The 23,389-nt window shown below is 37.2% G+C and overlaps 1 protein-coding gene across 7 annotated transcripts in view; it reads left to right on the forward strand.

Moving 5' to 3' along the window:
- Nt5b (5' nucleotidase B) overlaps positions 1-23,389 on the forward strand; it is a 580,494-nt gene that overhangs the window by 260,296 nt on the left and 296,809 nt on the right. For all 7 annotated transcript variants that reach the window (XM_090391852.1, XM_090391851.1, XM_090391857.1 and 4 more), the window contains one exon: positions 9,943-10,000. In XM_090391852.1, coding sequence (XP_090247978.1) covers positions 9,943-10,000 — 58 coding nt within the window. The remainder of the gene's footprint in view (positions 1-9,942; positions 10,001-23,389) is intronic.

Genomic DNA, 23,389 nt, shown 5'->3' on the forward strand with positions numbered 1-23,389 from the left:
AACATTCCACTAAATATTCAGTCTTGCCTGCCTCCACCTCACACCATATGCTCTAAAAACCACTTGTGCCATTGCCCTCCAAATCCTCCACAGAGGACACAACTCATCACTTATTATAGCAGTATTCAACCACCACCACATTTGTCTTTCCTATCCTGCTGAAAAATACTGTGCCCTGCTATTTCTATTCCTGTCAGTATATCTTATTCTGTCAACCATGTCTCAGTGATCTCAATAATCTTTGAACAGGCTTAGGCTGTCAGTGCCACTAATTCATCTCCTTTATGCTAGATACTTCTGGCATTAGTACAGATAGTCAACGCACTGTCACTTTTTTCTGTACCTATCATTATTCCCTTGAGACTCCATTGGATTCAGCATTACATGATGTACCCCCCCATTTTCTCTCAAGAGAATCTCATTAGACTGATTAGTTCTCATTAAACTGATTAGTTCCACTCACTCAGACTACTGGGTGAGTGGAACTAATCAGTTTAATGTTGTAATGTCCAAAGTCTTGAAATTTGGTAGGTAAGGTTAGGATGCAGAGCACTGGGAAAATTTTGAGAGGTGGGACAGATGAGATCTAGGAGTGATGATGGATAGATAATCTTGAAGTTTAGTGGGTCACATTGCTAAAATTGTGGTAATGATGAGGAGGACCTTGACATGCAAAAGCAAAGAGGTAAGGCTTTTCATCAGGTTGGGTATGGACAAGTGTGTGCAGATTGATTGCTTGGTTTTCACAGAGAAGATATGTTATAGAGCATACAGAGAAGTTTCACTAAGTCACTGTCAGGTCAATGGAATATAGAATATAAGGACACATTGAGGGAATGCAATATGCAGTGCCTTGTGGATAGAGGAAAAAAGAGGAGATATGATTGAAGCATATAAGTTGGTTAGAGATTGTTAGTAGATTTATATGGAGGAGATTTTTCATACAGTTGAAGGGAAACAAAGGGTAGAACAAAAGGCTATCCCCGGAACCTGTATAAGAAGTGTGTGTGTGTGTGTGTGTGTTTGTGTGTTTGTGTGTAAGGAAGTGAGGAGCAGATTCTTTGCATGGAGAATGGTTGGTGTGTGGAGTGCATTGCCTGGAAATATGATGAGTCAGAAACTGTGAATGAATTTAAAAAAAATGGTTTGATGATCTTTTTGCATTAGAATGTAGACTTCCTGGTAAGTTCTTTGACTTTGTGAGGTCTGATGCATAGTAATAATTCTAGATGCATTGCTTGAAGCTAAGGTGATAAATTTCTCTTTCATTTGATTTAAAAGCCTGACTGTATGCTCACTGTCTTTAAAGATGTGATGTAGTCCTTTTGTGATATTTTGGTTATATTTTCTGATCTTTAACATGTTCATTGCCAATCACGCGATATTGCGCGATGCGAGTTCTCAGCAAACGGCTGATCACGCGTTATCGCATGGATGTCGCTAACTAAGCAAAAAAAAAAAAAAAAATTTGGCCACCACACGAAATTCCAATTTTCAGCTTGGCAATGTATGATATCGCGGTATCACGCGATGCGAGTTCTCACCAAACGGCCGATCACGCGTTATCGCATGGATGTCGCTAACTAAATAAAAAAAATTTAAAAATTTGGCCACCACACGAAATTCCAATTTTCAGCTTGGCAATGAAAGTGTTAATCTTGTTTTTTATGAAGTTCATATTACCTTCTACTATGGCAGAGCTTTTTTTTGCAAAGATGTTTGATTTGTTCCCAGTTTTTTTCTTTGTTTTGTTGGTCAGTATCTATTAATGAGTGTGCATACCTTTTTTTTTTTACCATGTCTACTTCTAATATTTCATTTTTATAGATACTTTGTGAGAAAGCAACCAGATGTTAGAGTTACATATTATTAGTGTTATTAATCATCTACTATTACTTTTATGCAATTCATATATTAAAACATAATGGGTTGTTAAAATATTTAAACAAAAATATTTAAACATTTGATTTAGTAGTAATTTTTGACTTTATGATTTAATCCATTACAATTTAAGCTCATCAAGTTTAATGTTGTATTTTATATTATTTTATGTCTTATTTGTTAATGGTTTCACGCTTTTACTTTCTCCCATTTTCTGATTTATTTCTTGATCTTGTGATATTTGGAGTGATTTTTCTTGATCTTATGATATTCTTAGCCATCTCTACTGTGAATAACACATTACATTATATATTACTAGCAGCATATACTTTGTTCTTCCATGTGATTTTGGGGTAATAGCAGCAGCTGTCATGTTCTTTGCCACACATTCCACATGTTCAGGATTGGAATACACTGCCACATGTTCAGGCAGTGTATTCCAATCATTCACCACTCTCCATTCACAAAATTTACTCTCACACCCTCTTGTTCTTCCCCTGTATCCAGTCATTCTATGAAAAATCTCATCCACATTAATCTGGTAATCTTGAAAACTAGGCAACCAAATCTGCACATAGCAATCGATATGCAGCCTCATCAAACCCTTGTACAATGGAACCATAGCATCCTTACTTTTACATGTCAGTGTTCTCCACATCATTGTCATATATCCTCACAGTTTTAGCAAAATGTCCTTGAAATATGAATTCTCTATAATTATGATACCTTTAACAACATGAAATTTGACAGATTTCTTAATGCATATTTAGAATTATTTAAAATGTAGATAAATAGACAGGAAAAGCAGTCTATGAAATTTTATTTTATTCCATTAATTCTGTAGATTTTTTTATCACAATGATAGTGTACTGTGATAGTGTTCTAAAATAGGATCACATATCAGTTCAGTGTGCCAGTTAGCATAATCTGAGATTTTGCTTCATTTTTGAGAGATTCTCAATTTGAATAACATGGAACAGGTCCTTACATCCATCAAATTCACATCTATATACGCAGACCATTTTCTGCATAATCTGCTCATTGACATTCATGGCCCTTTTTATCACCATTCAAATAATTTGATCCTGCCAAAACAATTCATTCGTTTGCTTCTTTCTTCTGCAAACATATCACTAACATCCTTCATCTTTGCACCTGGAAAACATGCTTTTGCCATTTTCTCATTAAGTATACCTCTTATTTTCTGATACTTTGAAAAGTCGTGTACATGTATTTCAACATCCTCTTGGGCCCACATATACCTGTATGTAATGTCATTACCTCCCATTCAGATTCAAAACTCAGTTGGAGAGAGTGACCATGTGGTTTTGACTCGGAAGATGCACAGGCATGCAGGAGTATCAAAGAGAATGGAACATATGGAATTATAAGGGGGTGATTATAATAGTCTTAGATATCAACTTGGGACAGTTCCATGGAGGGTGAAATTGGAAGGCCGAGATATCAGTAGTGCTAGGAAAATTTTGAAGGATTATTTGTTAGCAGCAATAGTAAGCTGTATTCCATGAGGGAAGAAGAGAACACAATTTGGTACAAAGTGGATGACAAACAATATCAAACAGGAACTTCAGGTGAAAAAGATGTTATGGAAGAGATATAAGAAAAGAGTGCTGAGAGCAGTTGCTTGAAGAATATAAGACTCAGGCAAGGAAGGTGACTAGTATAGTAAGGGAAGGCAAACCTGGAATATGAGAAGAGATTGGTCCTAAGATCCAAAAAAAATCCTAGGTAATTTTTTAGCTATGTGACCATTAGGAGGAGAAATGATTGTGGAAGAATGACATTGTGGGATAAAAATGGGAATAGAGTGACTGACGAAGAGGACATAGTGGAATTGTTCAATGAACACTTTATTGGAGTATTTCATCCTGGAAAAGTAGGTTTTAATACCAGAGGGATAGGACAGGTTCAAGGTTTAGAGGTACAAGAGGAGAGTGTGTTCCAAATACTGAGTACTCTGGATGTCAGTAAAACTGTGGGCCTGGATGGTATTTCACCATAGGTTTTGAGAGATGTGGTGAATGTGCTAAAGAACTGACATGTGAATGTGAAATGTGCTAAAGAACTGGCAGCTCCATTGACCTGGCTTTTCAGTGAAAGTCTGAGTACGATAAAGGTACACTCAAGGAATGGAAGGAAGGTAAGATAGTGCCATTGTATAAGGGCAGTAGCAGACTGGAAGTGTCCAATTATAGGCCAGTTTGTGTTTCATCAGTAGTTGTTAAGATCTCAGAGAATTTAGTTAGGGACCATATATAGTGTTGGGCATGTGAGAGAATGTTATCTGTGAGAGTCAACATGAATTTGTTAAGGGGCGCTCTTGCTGTAATAATATGATTGCCTTTTATAATAAAGTGATAACAGTGGTTGATGAGGGAAAGGCATATATTGCCTTTTTTTTTTTTTTTTTTGATTTTGCAACGGCATTTGACAGGGTGCCACATAATAAGCTGATATTTAAGTTGCATATATTAACCTAATACATGTAACAGGGCTGTACATGTATTAGGTTGATGCTAGCATCCTCCTAATAATGGAGCACACACCACATGAAGATGAAGATTTAACATTAGTTCTGTAGCCCAAAGCCCCAATTGGTTTTTCTGCATTCCTTAAAGACTATATGGTACCCTCCTGCCAGTTATTTGACTTTGATCCTGAAGCAGTTTTTTTTATTATTTTTCATTTTTTTTATTTTTAAGGTGAGTGATTTATTTTCCTACATATTCAAGTCAAAAACTTCCTTAATTGTAATATATTTCTAACCATGTATTAGCTACACTGAACAATGATAGATGAATATGCACACAAACTTGCATAGTCAAATAGTACTTAAGAAGCATATATAACAGATTTTTAATTTACTTAAATTTTTTTAATTAAATTATTATTATTTTTTAATGTGGATCTCCAGTCTATGAAACTGTAAAATTACAGTTTGGTATATTTTTTTCATATCAAATAAGGCTATGAAACCAAACTCATATCACATATCAGTGTCCTTGGTAAATGTGGCGGTCGAGTTTAGCTAGTCTAGAAAACGTGTTTTTAAAGTTAAATATAGTGTGGCTTTTTGTCACAAATTATGCTGCAATTGTGCATCGGTTAGAAACAAGTGTCCTTCAGTGGTATTATTGTTTAGAACTGTGTTGTATATATTGTGTTTTCACTGCCGTTTGTTTCACTATAACAACGTGTAAAGATGGCATCCAACAAGAAACGTACGTCAGCGGCGCGCAGGACTTCTACTACTACACGAAAGGCTGGCTCAGCGTTAGATTTTTCGCAATGGATGCGGTGCGGAAACTGCTACATGTATGCACCGAAAAATGTGAAGGATCTGTGGTCGGTCTGGCAAAATGAGAAGAAAGAAAATGTCGACGTATGTGAGAAGTGTCGGGATAGGCTGGAGCGTTTAGGAATGGAAGCAGACATCGGGACCGTAGCGGAAGAACTTCGGCGGGAGTTTATGAAAATGAAAAATGACCTTCATCTTCTTCATGAGGAAGTGGAAGTGATCGGTAAGGAGATTCTGGAAGTTAAAGCTGAGTTTAATGTGTTAAACAGAGAAATTAGGACTATAGAGATTACTTTAGCTGAAGTAACTAGAACAGGATTACATATGGGTGAGTCTTTGAATGATTCAGTAATAAATAGTATGGGAGTGATTGGGAGTCAACATAATAAAACCACAAGTGGCCTAGAAGAAATTAGATGTAGTGAGAGTGGGGGGGTAAGTAATAGAGAGTTGAGTAATGAAGCTGGGAGAGTCATGCTGAATAGTGTAGAGAATGAGTCCATGAGTGTGGACTTGAATGAAGTTAAGAGTGGTAAAATATATGGTGATTCTATGATTAAGGGTATGGAGAGTGGTATGCATGAGGAGTGCTGGGCTGATGGGGCAATAGAAAGAGTGGCTTTAGCGATAAAGAGAGGGCATGAAACAGACAAGATGATAGTTATGGTGGGTACGAATGACCTGAGAGGTAGTATAAATCGGGTAGGAAAAGATTTAAGAACATTATTAGATATTGTGAAGAGGAAAAGTGTCAATGGGAGAATAGTGTGTGTGCTGCCTCGTTTTGACAATTACGAGTTAAGTAGACGAGCAATGATAATGAATGATATGATTGCAAGAATGTGCAGAAAAAGAGGTCTGGAGTTTGTTGATGTTTGGAGTGTGTTTGAAGGAAAAAGGCAGTTGTATGCTAGAGATGGACTGCATCTTAACATGGAAGGACATAAGCGATTGAAGGAGTTATTGTTTTCTGAACAGGTTGAAGTTATTGGGCAGGGAAACTAATATTGAAAAGGTTGAGTGTAAGAGAGAGAAGCTTTAGCACTGATTGTGTATTTATTGATCCTTATAGGCAGAATAAATTGCAGAAGAGAGGGGATAAAAATCGGCATAGGACTACGGTAGTTAGTGACTTATATATCAGTTCTAAAGCCGGTACAAGATCTAGAGGGAATCTGCAATTTTTGTATACCAATGCTAGAAGCATTCGAAATAAGAAAGAAGAATTTTTGGCATTAGTCAGTGAAATCTCACCAAAAGTTGTAGGCATTAGTGAAACTTGGCTGTCAGCAGAAGATGTGGTCACTGGAATTGAATGTGAAGGGTACAGTATTTTCAGGGAGGATAGAGAAGATAGAACAGGAGGAGGAGTACTGTTGATGATAGCCGATGTGTTGCAGCCAAAGAAAGTAGTATATCATGATGATAGACATGTGAATGAGAGTTCATTTGAGGCAGTCTGGTGCGAAATAGTGACCAACGCAACCAAATATAGAGTTGGATGCTGCTATAGGCCAGGGAGTACGGGGGAAGATATTGAATTCATGCATCAGCAACTTAGTGCAATGAGTGAAGGCTTAGTGATTATTATGGGGGATTTTAATTATGGTGATATCAATTGGAAGGAGGAAATATCTCGTAGCAAAAAGGAAATGGAGTTCATACATCTTCTACGAGATAATTACTTGAAACAGCACGTAACTGAAGGGACACGTGGTGTGAGAGTGTTGGACCTGGTTATTGGTTCAGAGGTTATATGCATAAGTAAGGTGTCCTCGTTACCTCCAGTTGGTGAAAGCGATCATGTGGTATTGACTTGGGAGGTTGCAAAATCTGTGGATTTTTCTATTAAGAAGGGGTATATACGGAACTACAGGTTAGGCAATTATAACAAGCTTCGGAGTGAGCTTGCAGCCATCCCATGGCAAAACATATTGCAAGGGAAAGATGTTAGCAGTGCTTGGGATAAAATCAGCGGGTATCTGAGGAAAGCAATATCAGATTGTGTCCCTATGGTCAGGAGGTCAAACAAGGCAGGCATTAGATGGATGAGCAGTAGTATCAAGCTTGAACTGCAAAAAAAGAAAATGTTATGGAGAATTTACAAGGAGAAGGGCGATCAGGACACCCATGAGCAGTACAAGGCTCAAGCTAGGAAGGTTACCAGCATAGTAAGAAAAGCTAAATCAGATTATGAGAAGACCTTAGCCAAAGAGATCAAGGGTAATCCCAAAGAGTTCTTCCGCTATGTGGCAAGTAAGAGGAAGAATGACTTCGGAAGGATAACCTTAGTGGGTGCTGATGGTATTGAGGTGACAAAATCAGATGTAATAGTCGAGTTACTGAGTGATCACTTCTCAAAAGTCTATCACCCAAGTGAGGATATCTCTATACCTATAGCAATACCTAATGTGAGAATTGAAGCTAAAGAATCAGAGGTATTAAATATATTGCAAAACTTAAATGCAAACACTGCGGTAGGCTTAGATGGAATATCAGCTCGGGTGTTGCGTGAATGTGCAAATGAATTGTCAACCCCTCTTACCTGGATATTTAATTTAAGTTTGAACTCTGGTATGGTCCCTAGGGAGTGGAAGTTAGGCAAAGTGGTTCCTTTGCATAAGGGTGGCTCTAAAACTGCGGTATTGAATTACAGACCAATCACCATCTCAGGAGTAGTGGTAAAAGTATTGGAAAAGTTGGTTAAAGACAAAATTCAAGAATGGGTGGATCAGGATATGATACTCTATAGAGGCCAACATGGTTTTGTTAAAGGTAGATCCTGCCTTAGCAATCTATTAACTATTCATAATAGAATAACATCCAAGTTGGACAAAGGAACTGGCTACACAGTGGTACTTCTGGATTTTGCTAAGGCTTTTGACAGGATACCCCATAGAACACTGTTACGCAAATTGGAGCAGATGGGAATGGATATTAAATTGGTGATATGGCTAGGAGAATGGCTCAGGGAGAGATACCATAAGGTGGTGTATGGAGGAGCCGAGTCCAGAATGAGGCAGGTGACCAGTGGTGTACCTCAGGGCTCTGTGCTTGGGCCAATGTTGTTTAATTTGTATATAAATGATATAGGAAACGGCTTAAAGGGAGATATTCAGTTGTTTGCTGATGATGCAAAGTTGTGTAGTGCAATAAAAAATCAAGCTGATGTTGAAAGTTTGCAGGAGGATTTAAATAAGCTGGTAAAATGGGCAAAAGAAAATGGATGTCAGTTCAATGTGGAAAAGTGTAAAGTCATGCATTTTGGGATTAAAAGATTACCAGCTGTGTACTACATCGATGGAAAGGTACTCCAAGAGATTGATGAGGCTAGGGACTTAGGGGTATTGGTAGATAGGGAGATGAAGTTCAGAGGACACATTGCTAAGGTGTCCAAGATTGCACATAGGATTACTTGGTTGTTGAGGAACACACTGACATCCAGAGATAAAGAGGTTATTATTCCCCTTTATAAAGCATTGATACTTCCACATTTGGATTACTGTGCTCAGGTCTGGTCACCTGGATTCCTTGGAGATCAGGAGGCTGTGGAGAGGGTTCAGAGAAGAGTGACCAAGTTGGTGAGTGATATAAAAAATACTCCCTACATTGATAGATTGAGAGCTTGTGGATTGCAGAGATTGGTTGATAGGCGAAGAAGAGGTGATATGATAGAAACATTCAAATTACTAAAAGGTTTTTATAGGATTGATGCAGGGGAAATGTTTCAGCTGTGTGATAGTGATGGAAGAACAAGAGGTCATCTCTGGAAATTAAAGAAGAGTGTGGTTAACAACGGTGTCAGAACAAGGTTTTTTGCCTGGAGGGTGGTGAATGAGTGGAATTCATTGCCTGACTTAGTTGTGAGCTCTTCGTCTGTAAATGAATTCAAGAAGAGATATGACAGATATTGTTTTGCTAGTTTGGGTCTCCCGCGATGAGTCTACTGACTCCATGGAGATACCCGTAATAATAATAATAATAATATCACAACTAAGGTAGAAGACAAATATTGCTATGCAAAAGACTATTATTCTGGATAAAGTATTTTACAGCATATTTTCACTAAAATAGCCTTATTTGTTATGAAATCAAATGCCTACAGACCCAAAGTAATGTGCAGTGAGAAAAGTGGCTCGTGAAATATCTAAGTTCAAATCCTGCCAAGAATGAAGAGAATATTTTTTTAGATTTTTCACTTGAGATTAAGTTAGCCAGCCATAGAAGATGACTTTATTTAGCCCTTCCAGACATTCATTTCCCCCCCCCCACACACACACAAAATAGATGTAACTGCATCTGAGACATGCTACTTAAAATTAAGTTTTTCACATAAGCCATGCAAACCAGCCAGAGAACATATCCATACAGGCATAATACATTCTTGTCATAACTGAGATGCTCATGCTTTTCCATAATCTAAACAGTTATTCAGTATGACACGTTTTTCTCATGATTTGAGCTGCATCAGCACTGATTTTAAATAACCAAGGCAACAAGAGTTAAACCTATCTGCAATATCTCAGAACAAATCACGTTCAATATGACAACCAAATAGAACTGTTATTCAACCAGTGCAAGTTTAAATAATACTTAATTTCCAGTGGTAGTTTAATTTAACTGGGAATGTTGCAGCTACTGTGGCTGTTTAAAATCAGGAATATACTGATTCTAGAAAAATTTCTCATTAATGAAAACTTTTATGATGTTCTGATATCTAATTATCACACTTAAATTTTCAGAGGCTTATCTGCTTGCTTGTCTTGTGGACTTCTTTAGCAACTCTCCACAGTATAGCCCGTAAGTAGAATACTGTATTTTATAAATAAATGTTGAAAGAGAATTACTTCAACTGTAAGTTATTTTATTGTGCTAAACTTTTTTTTTAAAAAAAAGCACTTGGCATTTTAGTTATCAAGACTATTAAATTATTTAAGGAATTTACAACGTATACTGGAATATTAATTAAAAGAAAATTTAATAAATACTTCCTATATTTTGGCAATGTCAGATTGCCATCTTCATGAGAACATACAAATATGGCATGTGCACGCAGGCACTACAAAAAGCAAATGAGGCAGAAGATAAGAAACTACTATTGTTCTTAATGTCCTAATGGTGCCCTCTAGCGGGCTATATTGGGTTGTCTTGGCCGTTTGGCTGATGTTCTCATGATATAAGTCTCCCAAATTTTGGGCAGTTTCATGCACTCAAATTTGTTGAGGTTTGGAACGTTTTTTAGAGCTGAGTCTGATTCTATGAATAATCTTTCGTACTTGAACTTGCTGCGGTGTATTACTTTGGTTTTCTTCCAACGTATTCTGTAGCGGGTATCTAGAGCATAGTCTGCAAGTCCAGAGTGGCTATACTGGTGAAACTGGATGTAGTCCTTGTGTTCTGAAATCCTGATATTCGCTGTCCTGCCTGTTTGGCCAAAGTAGGACAATTTACAGCTGCATGGGACCTGGTATACCCCAGGTAGGTCTAGAGGAAGTGGTTGGTCTTTGGTAGAGCAGATAAGGGATGCCAACTTTTTATATGGTCTGTAACAAGAAGTCAGGTCATATTTTTTTTAAGGATTTTGGTTATTTTTTCTGAGGTGCCCTGGGATGTTAGGGAATGGTGATAGATTTAATGTAATCTTTATTGTGAGGGGGGGGGAGTTGTGGTTTACTGGTTTTAATATTTTTTGGGGGGTTGTAGCCTTTGGCTAAGAAAGTATTAAGGATGTGGTTTAGTTCAGTGGTTAGGGCATTGTCATTTGAACAGATTAATTTTGCCCTGTTATATAGTGTTTTAATAACCCCATATTGTTGTGAGGAGGGGGGGAAATTGCTGGTGAATGTATCTGCCTGTATGGGTAGGCTTTTCTATAAACAGAAAACCAAGGATCCATCAGGCTGGTGAGTGATTAAAGTGTCTAGGAAAGGGAGGCTGTTGTTTACCTCTTTTTCTAGGGTGAACAGGATTTTGGGGTGTTGGTTGTTCAAGTGTGTTAAGAAGGAGTGGAATGTGTCTGAGCCATGTGGCCAAATAGCAAACACGTCATCCACGTAACAAAGCTAAATAGTGGGTTTTTGTGGGGCAGAGTTTAGCGCTTTCTCTTCAAAGGTTTCCATAAAGAAGTTGGCCAAGGGTGGGGAAAATAGTGAACCCATGGCTGTCCCCCTTCTGTTTGTAGAATTTTCCTTGCCAAATGAAATAGCCTGAGTTCATTGTGAATGGAAATAGGGCTGAGATATTGGGAGGAAATTTGGCTTGTATGAGCGCTAAGGTTTCCTCGAGTGGGACATTTCTGAATAGGGAGGAGATATCAAAACTGACCATTATGTCAGTGTGTTGGAGTGAGAAGTTTTCTATTCCGGCTTTAAAGTGGGCTGAGTTTTTTTATGCATGATGGTGTGTTGCCAGTATAGTGTGTGAGCGCTTTGGCTAAATGTTTGGCTAATTTATATGTGGGCAATCAATGCCATCCACTATGGGACATAATGGCACATTTATTTTATGTATTTTTGGAAGTCCATATAATTGGGCAGGGGGGGGGTCTAGAGTTATAAGGTTTTAGTTTGTTGGTAACTTCCACAAGCCAAGAAGTGACCTTCTTAAGAAGCCTATGGAGTGTTCTGATTTGAGAGCTGGCAGGATTATATTCAATAGGGAAGTAGGTAGCTCGATCTAATAATAAAGCATTAAGCTTACTTGTGTAGTCCTTTTGGTTGAGAACCACAGTGGTGTTTCTCTTATCTGCTTTGGTGATTATTATTTCCTTGTTTTTCTTTATTTCTAGTAGAGATAGCGGTGAGTGCTTCAGGCTTCTAAACAACGGAAGAGCGGTTGACTACAGTGTTGAGTGGGTGCTGTAGTACGGAGGTAGAGTTCTTTTTCAAGTTATCAAATTTCTTGATATGCCGACTATGTATCGTATCAAATTCTTTTGTTGCTGAAGTGCATGAGACGTCATAGAGAATCGTCCAAAGGTTGTGGTTCAGTGTATTTGAAAGCTCTTCCTCTAGTGCCCGTAAAGTTTTATTTTCATCAGCTAGGAGAACACATGTCGAGGTAATTTGTTCTCGCAGTAGGGCGAAGCCAGTGCAGTTATAAATACAGAGAGCTTTCTGTGAAGCAAAACAGTGCTTAAATTTAACACTATTTGGGATTACCTCATTATCCCTGCAACATTTTACGAAGGTCAGACAATTTAGTCGTCTAGATATCTTCAACTTCAGTTGCTGTATTGGCTGGCCTTGCGTGTGATGGAATCTCTGTGGATGATAGTAATTCTTGTAGAAAGGCCTATGCGTTGGCAATTCAATGTTAATTTTTGCAATTAATGCTTTATTATTAGATCGGGCTACCCACCTCCCTATTGAAAATAATCCTACCAATTCAAATTAGAACACTCCATAGGCTCTTTAAGAAGGTCACTTCTTGGCCTGTGGAAGTTACCAACAAACTAAAACCTTGTAACTCTAGACCCCCCCCCCCCCCCGATTTTATGGACTTCCAAGAAAATATATAAAATAAATGTGCCATTACATCCCATAGTGGATTGCATTGATTCCCCCACATATAAATTAGCCAAACATTTAGCCAAAGTGCTTGCACACTATACTGGCACTACACCATCACCAGGGGTGTAGTCGGGCCAGGGCACAGCAGGGCGATACCCTAGTACCTTTTTAAAACTATCAAAATTTTTAAATTCATTATAATAAATTATAAGAATTATAATAATGTGACTTATAATGCATTTCCAGCTTTCGGTCAAAAAATAGCAGCTTGCTGCTCTTGTCATTTTTGTTTCAGAAAACGAGGCAATCTCTCATTCTGCCATATAGTCTTCGCAATAATAATAATAATGCCACACTTTGTGCTCTGGATTTTTGTTTCCAAGGTAGAGCCCTAGCACTATTTCTTTTAGGACTACACCCCTGACCATCATACATAAAAAAAAAAAAAAAAAAAAAAAAAAAAAACCTCAGCCCACTTCAAAGCCAGTATAGAAAACCTCTCACTCCAACACACTAATATAATGGTCAGTTTTGAAGTCTCTTCTCCCTATTCACAAATGTCCCACTCAAGGAAATCTTAGAGCTCATACAAGTCAAATTTCCTCCTGATATCTCAGCCCTATTTCAGTTCACAATGAACTCAGGCTATATCATTTGGCAAGGAAAATTCTACAAACTGATAGAGGGGATAGCCATGGGTTCACCACTTTCCCCACCCTTGGCCAACTTCTTTATGGAGACTTTTGAAGCCTTAAACTCTGTCCACAAAAATCCACTATTTGGCTTCATTACATGAATGATGTGTTTGTTATTTGGCCACATGGCTCAGATACACTCCACTCCTTCTTAACACACTTAAACAACCAACACCCCAAAATCCTGTTCACCCTGGAAAAAGAGGTAAACAACAGCCTCCCTTTCCTAGACACTCTAATTGCTCACCAACCTGATGAATCCTTGGTTTTCTCTGTTTATAGAAAACCCACCCATACAGGCTGATACATTCACCAGCGATCCCACCACCCCCTTTCACAACAATATGGGGTTATTAAAACACTATATAGTAGGGCAAAATTAATATGTTCAGATGACAATGCCCTAGTTCAGTGGTTAGGGCATTGTCATCTAATTTAATAGTTATGTGTTGCCAACGTATAAGCCTTTCTATAAGAATTAGTTATCAAGAATAATGACTAACGTAAATATTATAAATAAAATTTAAGTAGAATCAAAGTGAAGCTGAATTAACCCGAAGTTTTTATAATATATGATGAAATTATCTTGAGAGGATGATTGTAAAACAAGATAGTGGTTCTGTGGGCTACAGCAGCATAAGTTTATATTTTTTATTTATTGCATGACAATATTGTGTAAATTTAAATTGAATTTCACTGTGCGAATTGATTATGTAATGTTTTGCGAATTTTAAGTTGTTTATTTGATAATTTTTATTTAAAAATTCAGATCAAAGAATAAGGAACACGCCAAAATTTAATTTTTTGTGTGTTCCTTATTCTTTCAACTCTTATTCTTATTTTAATATTTCAATTCTTATTTTTTGTATACTAATTGTTATTAAATTGATTTGTACAAAATTTAGATAACTTGGGTGGTGTAGATTTTTCAGAAGTATAGGTACTTGGAATGTAATATGTATGTGTGCAGAGATGTTGAGGAAGTGTATGTGAAGAAGCTGAATAAGATAAGTGAATAAATATAGGTATGCAGGAAGCATGACATATTGATGCATTATGAGACTTCCTTGAATCAGAGTGGAGAATGTGAAATAAGCAGTATTGGACAAATGGTAAAAAGGTAGGAGAGAGCATAAGAATGTGAGTCATAGCATTCAGAGATTCAGGTAAGTATGGAAGCATATAGCAATGACAGCGAGAAAAAGAGTCTCATACAATGTCATATTGTATGACACTGTCAGAAGGAAAGAAGGAAACTGTGATTGATGGTAAGCTGACATTGCAAGAAAGAGCTTGACTGATTGCAAAATGGTGTGTGAGACTGAGAGTGAGAAAGGAAATGTGACTGATAGTAAACTACTTATGAAACCACCTGAAACTGACAACAAAAAAGTGAGTTACTTTCTTGCCATCAATCACGCTCACTTTCTCTCTGGTAGTTTTGCAAGGCTGTCATATGTGCGCTGACATTAAGAACAATTGGTTGACCGAGTCTTGTACTCGATCAAGTTCCTAAGGAGTTGAAGGAGGGCAAGATTGTGCCGCTTCATAAAGGAGGTGATCGAACTCAAGCATCAAACTATATGCCTATCTGTGTGTCAGTTGTTGGAGAAGTTTGTGAGAACTAGGATCCAGAGTTGGGTTAACAACAATGGTATTATCTTTGATGGACGGTATGGATTTGCTAAAGGGAGGTCATGTTTTAGTAATTAATCTGCTTACTTATTACAATAAAGTGACTGATTCCTTGGACAGAGGAGAAGGATACACAGTAGTATACTTGGATTTTGCAAAGGCTTTTGATAGAGTACCTCATGATAGGTTGACAGTCAAAGTAGAGCAGATGGGGTTGGATATCAGATTGGTGCATTGGATTGGAGACTGGCTATCTGATAAGTATCAACAAGTTGTGTATGGGGGGGAGTGATATCCAGGAAAAGGAAAGTCACTAGTGGAGTGCCTCGGGGGTCTGTTTTAGGTCCATTATTCTTTAACTTGTATATTAATGATATAGGTGAAGATTTGGATGGAGATATTCAGTTGTTTCAGATGATGCAAAGTTGGGACGAACCATGAAGTGTAGTGAAGATGTTGTGGCCTTACAGGAAGACTTGAATAGATTGAGTGATTGGGCATGGAAATGGGGATGTGAATTCAATGTTGCAAAATGTAAGGTTTTAAAATTTGGGAAACAAAGATGGGATGCAGAATTTATACTTGGTGAGGATATATTGTCAGAAGTGGAGTAAATAAGATATCTGGGGGTGATAGTAGATAAGGATCTGAAATTTAGGGGACACATAGCCAAAATTGTGAAGACAACACAAAAGCTTCTGGGAATGATGCGGAGGACACTGACACGTAGAAGTAGGGATATTCTTGTTCTGTTGTATAAGGCTTTGATTAGGCCACACATGGACTATTGTGCCCAGATTTGGTCACCTGGTTTTCAGAACGATGAAGAGATGTTGGAAAGTGTCCAAAGGCGACTGACTAAGGTAGTTTCTGACACCTCTGGAATGTCGAGTATGAGGAAAGATTGAAAGATGTAATTTGCAGAGTCTGTTGGACAGGAGGAAGAGGGGAGATATTTGGTAAGCGGTTGTTATAGGATTAATGCTGGAGAAGTTCTACATAAAATAGTGGGAGATAGGGGGAAACCAGAGGCCATCCCTGGAAACTGTATAAAGAGGGTGTGAGTAGGGGAATGTGAGGCAGGTTTTTTTTTTTGTGCAGAGTTATGAATGATTGGAATGCCTTGTCTGAGAATCTGATGTCTGCAAGGAGTTTGAGTGTGTTTAAGACATGGTATGATGAGCTGTGTGTTTGATAAAAGGACCTCCCAGATAAGTATTTGATTCCATGAGATCTTGGGGTAATAATAATGGTTGGCCAAAAAATACTAGTTGTGGTGGAAGGGGTTAGATGGCGTTAATGTGGATGATTGGTAGTAGAGGTTCGGGTGGAGACTGAAAGTTGTACAGTAGGTGTCCTCCCGCGATGAGTCTCCAGACGCCTTGGAGGTGTCATGAATAATAATAATATGCAGCATGATGCATAAACCACGTGACTGCGGGGATTTCCGTGATGTCATGATATTGTGTCTACCAGTAAATATCCGTGTTATCTTACTGATGATCAAATTGATGAATTGTAAACAACAAATGAGTCGGGAGAAGAATTGTCCGAGTTAAGGACAATTAATTGCATAAATTAATTACATTAATTGCATCAATTAATGTGTGTAATTTGCTTAATCAAGTGGACACTCCTTGATTATGCAAATTTTATGAAACACTATTATTGCCATTTTTGTGAGTGAACAAGTGTATATCAAGAATGTATGATGCTGTCCAGACTTCTTACTTCAGTACGAATTTTAATTGATTTTATTTATACATTTTTTGCAAAATTAATTCAGCACATGGGACAATGTCAGTAGAATATAAAATCAGCAGTTAAAGGGTTAATGACCCATCTCTTACCAACTCACGCCCACCCTTTCACACAGATGATTGTGTCTGCAATATGTGTATTCTACAAATATTTTGCATGGAAAATGTTCATCTATAATAGCATCAATAAATCCCCCACTTAGTACTAAGCTCATTGGAACACATGCAGCTGCTGCTCAACATCCCTTCACAGTGTACCTTGAAATCCATAGAACAAGTTTCTTTTCCTCCCCCCTTCATCTCTGCAGCTGCTATACTGTGGAACAGTCTTCCCGCTGTTGTGTTTCCCCTAGGAATACAATACACAGACATTTAAATCAAATGCAAACAAGTACCTCCTTTCCTAACCCACTACCCATGCAGTACTAATGTAATATAGGTTGATCAACGAACCTCTGGTGTATGGACTCAACATAAAAAAAAAAATTGATGACCTTTTCTATAACTTTAAAAGAGGCAAGAGCAGTAGGTCTGTAGTTTGAAGCTAGAACATGTAGCAGTTTCCCCCCCCCCTTGGAAATGGCTGAATGTGTGCTTGCGTTCATATTATGCAGTGGATATCTGATTAGTATAATAAAGAATAGGTATTAGATTAGGAACACATCTCTTGAGCACATTTTATGGGATTCCATTAAGACCAGAAGTCTTGTTGGATGTTGAGGTTTTTCATGATTCTTCTGGTGTCTTTCTGGCAGAAGGTCAGGAAACATAAGAAAGAAAAGACTTGAACTGGAGTTGGTGAATATGAGGTAAGAGATGAATGCTGAGTAAAATGAGAAGTGTAGATGTGAATGGAAGAATAAGGCAGAATGGAATGAAAGATGTCTGAGTGAAAGAGGTAATGAATGATTGAAGTGTGGCATTATATAGAAATATTATTATTAAAGGTGTGGTGAATGAGAAGGTGCATAATGTTTTCCAGAATGGAGAATGAGCAGAGTGGTTAAGGTGCTAATTAAGCAAACAAGAGGGAGTTGGATCTAAGAACTGATGATTTGATTGGACAGAAGGAGAATGGATGCCAGGAAGTTGAAGAAAGTAAAAGGTACCTTCACAGTGTACCTTGAAACCCATAGATCAAGTATGATAGGGAACTGCAAAGAAAGAAAGATTATGAATGGTATGTTTGAAAGCTGTGTGAGGGAAGTGTACAGTTCTGTGAAGGTATGGTAGGAGTTTGAAAAATAGACGGAGCAGTATGAATGTGATAGACTGATTTCAAATAGTTTTTGTGTGAATCAGCTGGAGAGGCTGTTGCTGTGAAGGGAAAGTAACGACAGTAGTGAGAGAGGGGTCATGAGGAAGCAGGAGGTGTTATGGTCTTCCACATCACCTCCTACTCCTTTGATAGTGAGAACATGGTTGATAAAAAAAATGAAGGAGTGCTTAGGAACTGATAGGTCAGTGGCATGAGTTAAGAGAATTGAAATGCAAGCTGACCCAAAAATGGCAGGCTGAGGGATGGGAGAGTCAGTATAGACATAGACAGGGAGTTTACTGTGCATGAGGTGGTGGGGGGGATGTTGGTAGAGAGGAATGGCCAAAGCAGGTGTGGAGGAGTCAAGTCACATTTAAGAAATTAGATGAACTATGTTTACAAATGCCACATATATCAGATATAAGAGAAATAAAATTGTTCCATTAACAGCTTGTTTGTTCAAAAACTATTGGAATAAGTGAGATGTTATTAGGTGAGAATGACCTCCTGTTGTGAATAGAAGGTGTATGACTTTTGTGGAGATGGGAGGCAGAATATACCTTGAACATGTAAACATCAGAAATTATAATTTTTTATTTAGAAAAATTTTAGATGTGCAGTTATCTCTCTCCTGCATTAGCTAATTTCTACTCAGAACATTTTAGAATATCTTATTCTCTTCAATACAAACCCAATCATCTTTATGTTGATGATATATTTGCAATCTGGTCTCACCCAAAGGATACATTCCTTATGTTCTTAGAAAAGATAAATGATCTATATCCTGGTATAAAATTTACAATGGAAGTTGAAAAATAAGGTTAGCTGGCATTTTGCATTCTTGTGATCTTAGTACTTCTGTATATCATAAACCAACTTTTAATGGCTGTTACATACTACAAAATTCAGCTCATCATCCTTCCTAAAAGCTCATTATTATATAGAATGTACTAAACCATGTGCATACTGCTTGTTTCATCTCTAAAGATCTCCAGCCAGAAAATCATAATATCCAGAATTATGACCAGAAATGGTTTCCCCAAGAAACAAATACAACATATCTGTGATTCCTATATACTGACACCAAGAAACTGTATGAAGATTTCAGATTCCTTATCTCTGGCATCTCCAGCCAATTTCAAGAATAGTAAAGAAATATAATTTGAAACCACCATTCCTTTATTAATAAGCTTTCATCTTGGCTACCTTCTTCTAAGGACAAACAGCCTTCTCTTACCATTCTAGGAATGTACCAAGTTCCATATGAGTATAATCTTTATTTTGGACAAACTGGTCATTCTCTGGAGAAACGAATACAAGGGTATCAATCTTACATCACTTATAATATTGATTCTCGTAGACAAGCTTATACGTTGGTTATGCATTTCTAAATCACTTAGGGAATTAGAAAAAAAAAATCACTTATAATAAACCTGAGAAGCCCTGCTCAGCATAGCATGATGTGGATACCAAACATAGAATCTTCTGGTCATGAATCTGATTGCTTCATTCATGTCACTTTAAACATAAATGTTTGTTTAAGGAAAGTTCCGAAGTCTTAGTAAACCGACTGAACTTGAATCGAAACAATTATATGTCATGATTCAAGTTCCCAATTTTCCCAAAAATATTGGAGTGTCTCATTCTCCCTAGTCATCTCTAGTTTCTAGATCTCAGCAGCTTCACCTGGAAGAATAAGAACATAATCAAAGAAACAAAAAAAAAAAAAATCTATAAAGAAGTAATCAGACTAGTACTGACGTGCAGCAGAAATGTAGGCAGCAACTACAAAAATTAAACTAAAAAGACCTTTTCTACTGTCTCATCCTAGTGCAGTAGAGCCTGATGACATCCATTATGAAATGATAAAACATCTACTATCATCTTCTATGGATCTCCTCTTAATATACAGCCGAATACAGAGGAAGAATTTCTGAATTCTTTGTATAAGTCAGTTGTCATTGCCATCCCAAAACCAATAAAGGATCCAACACAAGCAAATAATTATCAACCTAATGCTCTGATCAGCTGTGTTTATAAGATACTAGAGAAAATGGTTCATGCCAGACTTCTCTAGGTATTTAGAAAGCAATGATCTTCTCTTTAATACACAATGTGGGTTCCATAGACATCAAACAACTTTAAATCATTTGGTTCATTTAGAAACTTGTATAAGAGATGCATTTCTGAAGCAAGAACATCTATTTTCAGTTTTCTTTCACATGGAAAAAAAAAGCTTATGACACATCCTGGAGATATGGCATATTAAAAGATCTTTATAACCTGGGTCTCAAAGGACACCTCCCTGTATTTATTAAAAACTTTCTGTCCAGGTGAACTTTCCAAGTCAGAGTAGGAAGTACACTTTCTTGACCATATCATCAAGAACAAGGTGTTTTCCAAAGCTCTGTCTTAAGTGTGACACTTTTTGCTATTAAGTCATCAACATATAGACAGTGCTCTATATGTTGATGACTTCACAATTTACTGTCACTCTCATAACATGAATGTAATTGAAAGACAACTTCAGCAAGCAATTGATCATGTTTCTCTGTGGGCTCTTAATAATGGGTCCAGGTTTCAACAGAAAAAAGTGTCTGTGTACACTTCTGTTGAAAATGCACTCTTCACCCAGATCCTGGATTAAGAATGGACTAACTCTTATTCCACTAGCTACAGAAGCCAAGTTCTTGGGGCATTTTTGTCATTTCTAGCACACATTTGTCAACTAAGAGAAAAGTGGAAGAGAGTATTGAACCTCCTTTGCACTCTATCCTCTATTGAGTGAGGTGCTGATTGATCTTCATTGCTCTGTCTTTATCATGCACATACACGTTCAAAGCTGGATTATGGGTCTCAAGTCTATGGTTCTGCAAGACACTTCAAACCCCCATATGTCATTTTGAATGTTGACATCATTGCCTACACTAAACATAACAGCATCCATGGCAGATTTGCACTCCATCAATCATCGACTCAGAATTGTGAGTATCTTGTCACAATATAACAGGAACATGCTGAAGCAGAAGGTTGTAATTATAAATGAATCAGTGAGTACATGTAGAAGAAATGTTCTGCAATTTGTATGGAATGATTTTGATAATCAAAAGGATTTGTTCTCGCAGGCTGGAAAGGAAAGAATCAAGAGAAATTTCCTTTCTGGATATAGAAAGTGAACATGATGGATCCATTTCCACTTCTGTCTACCAAAAACTCACTTTTACAGAACACTGTATCCACATTATATCAGTCCATCAAGGTTGTAATTATAAATGAATCAGTGAGTACATGTAGAAGAAATGTTCTGCAATTTGTATGGAATGATTTTGATAATCAAAAGGATTTGTATTCGCAGGCTGGAAAGGAAAGAATCAAGAGAAATTTCCTTTCTGGATATAGAAAATGAACATGATGGATCCATTTCCACTTCTGTCTACCAAAAACTCACTTTTACAGAACACTGTATCCACATTATATCAGTCCATCAAAAATACAGATTATAAAATCCTTTGTGTCTGGAACATCCAAGATTTCTTCCTCAGAAGGATCTCTTAAATAAGAATTGGAAACTATCAAACAAACAAACAGATTTTTGAAATGGATAATACAACCCAAGAATAACATAGAAAATAATTAACAACTCTCCTATACAAGCAAACAGAAGTCCACAAGAACTCTTATACCATATATTAAAGATATCTCTGAATATATGGCAGAAATTATGAGAAAATATAAAGTCATCACTACTTGCAAGCCAATCAGTTCATAATCTATTACCTTCTACAAAAGACAGACTCTCTCACCGATGATTATGTGATGCTACTTGTAACATTCATACCAAGTACCATGTTTGCAGAACCTATCATACTACAGACAAACAGGTCAATAATGTATTTCTGAACATCAAGACCACATCCAGTTCATCAAACCTCATAAATCTGGCCTAGCACAACATGAGATTGAAAACACCACTACAGGATCGAATTGGAAAACACTATGCTATTATATGCATCCATATATAAACATGAACATTTATTCAAAGAAAGTGCTGAAGTCTTATTTCATCAACGTAACATTAATCATAATTACAGCCTTACCATTCCTAAAATGTGGGAAATTGTTAGCTTAAATTGCATTAAATAATTTTTATTCTTAAGTTTAATTTTTAAACACAAATAATTTAATTTTATTTATAGCCCAATAGTTTTTAATTAGTGAATGTATAGAGGGATTCTAATGTATTCCATGCACTCTACTGTTTGTTTTATTCAAATTCCTTGCTGTTGCTCTCTGCTCATACTGATAATATCTTTCGACTGATAAGACAAAATATTTGTACAGTCAATTAATTTTTACTGTGGTACATGTTTCATTCTATGAATATAGTTCCTTTATTTTACAGATGGATTACAGAACACTGTATCCACATTATATCAGTCCATCAAAAAATTTTTTTCAGTTTATTCCAAATATGAAAGTTTGCTGGAGCAAGGGATGGACCCCCCCCCCAGGATGGTTAAGATTATGGAGAGGAATCATTTGCTGAGTGAATGAGGGTGGCTAATTTTTGGTATAGATTGAATGAGATCTGTGTATCATACTTTTTTTAGAACATGTGGGATTTTTTTTCTCTAAGTGCCCCACAAATAGGGAATGGATTTTTTGTGTATTGGATTTGGGGTATAGGTTGTGTCTCAAAGGTGAATGAGTTCTGTGGAGAGACCAGCATGGTCAGAGCATTTCCTGATTCCTAAGGTGTCATCTAAACCTTACATTTGATGACATTTTTGAGGAGAAGTGCACCACATTGCCAAGGTGATTAATGCATTGCACTGGAACTGCACTATTGAAAAGAACACTAACTTATATTAAAAAGCTTTTCCTACTTTACAAGGCTTTGACAAGACTACATCTGAAAACCTAGATTCTAAGGAATTGAGGAGATAGTTGAAACGATCCACTGGCATGTAGCAAGGTGACAACTGGCTTGTGGAATTATGCATATGAAGAGAGACTATGGGAAAAGTTTTTGAAGTGTATGGATTAGTGGAGATGTGACAGAAACAAGTTAAAGGGAATCTTACATTATGGATACAAGTGAAGTTTCACTACCTATGGCTGTTTGTGGTAGTACTTGTAGTCATCCCTGGAAACTGATTAAAGACATAGAAGATAAGATCCAGTTTCTTCTTATGGCATATAAAAGATGTGTATTAATGGGCTATGTTAGATTCTGAATGTGCATGCTAAGGAAAGATATGATAGGCATTCATGCGAGTTAGTAAAGGGAACCCTTTGCTCAATGAGTCTGAATTCATGGACTGCCTTAA

The sequence above is a fragment of the Typopeltis vanoorti genome, chromosome 4 (assembly GCF_054136105.1).
Source record: "Typopeltis vanoorti isolate ZY-2024b chromosome 4, IOZ_Tvanoo_1.0, whole genome shotgun sequence".
Classification (NCBI taxonomy): domain Eukaryota; kingdom Metazoa; phylum Arthropoda; class Arachnida; order Uropygi; family Thelyphonidae; genus Typopeltis; species Typopeltis vanoorti.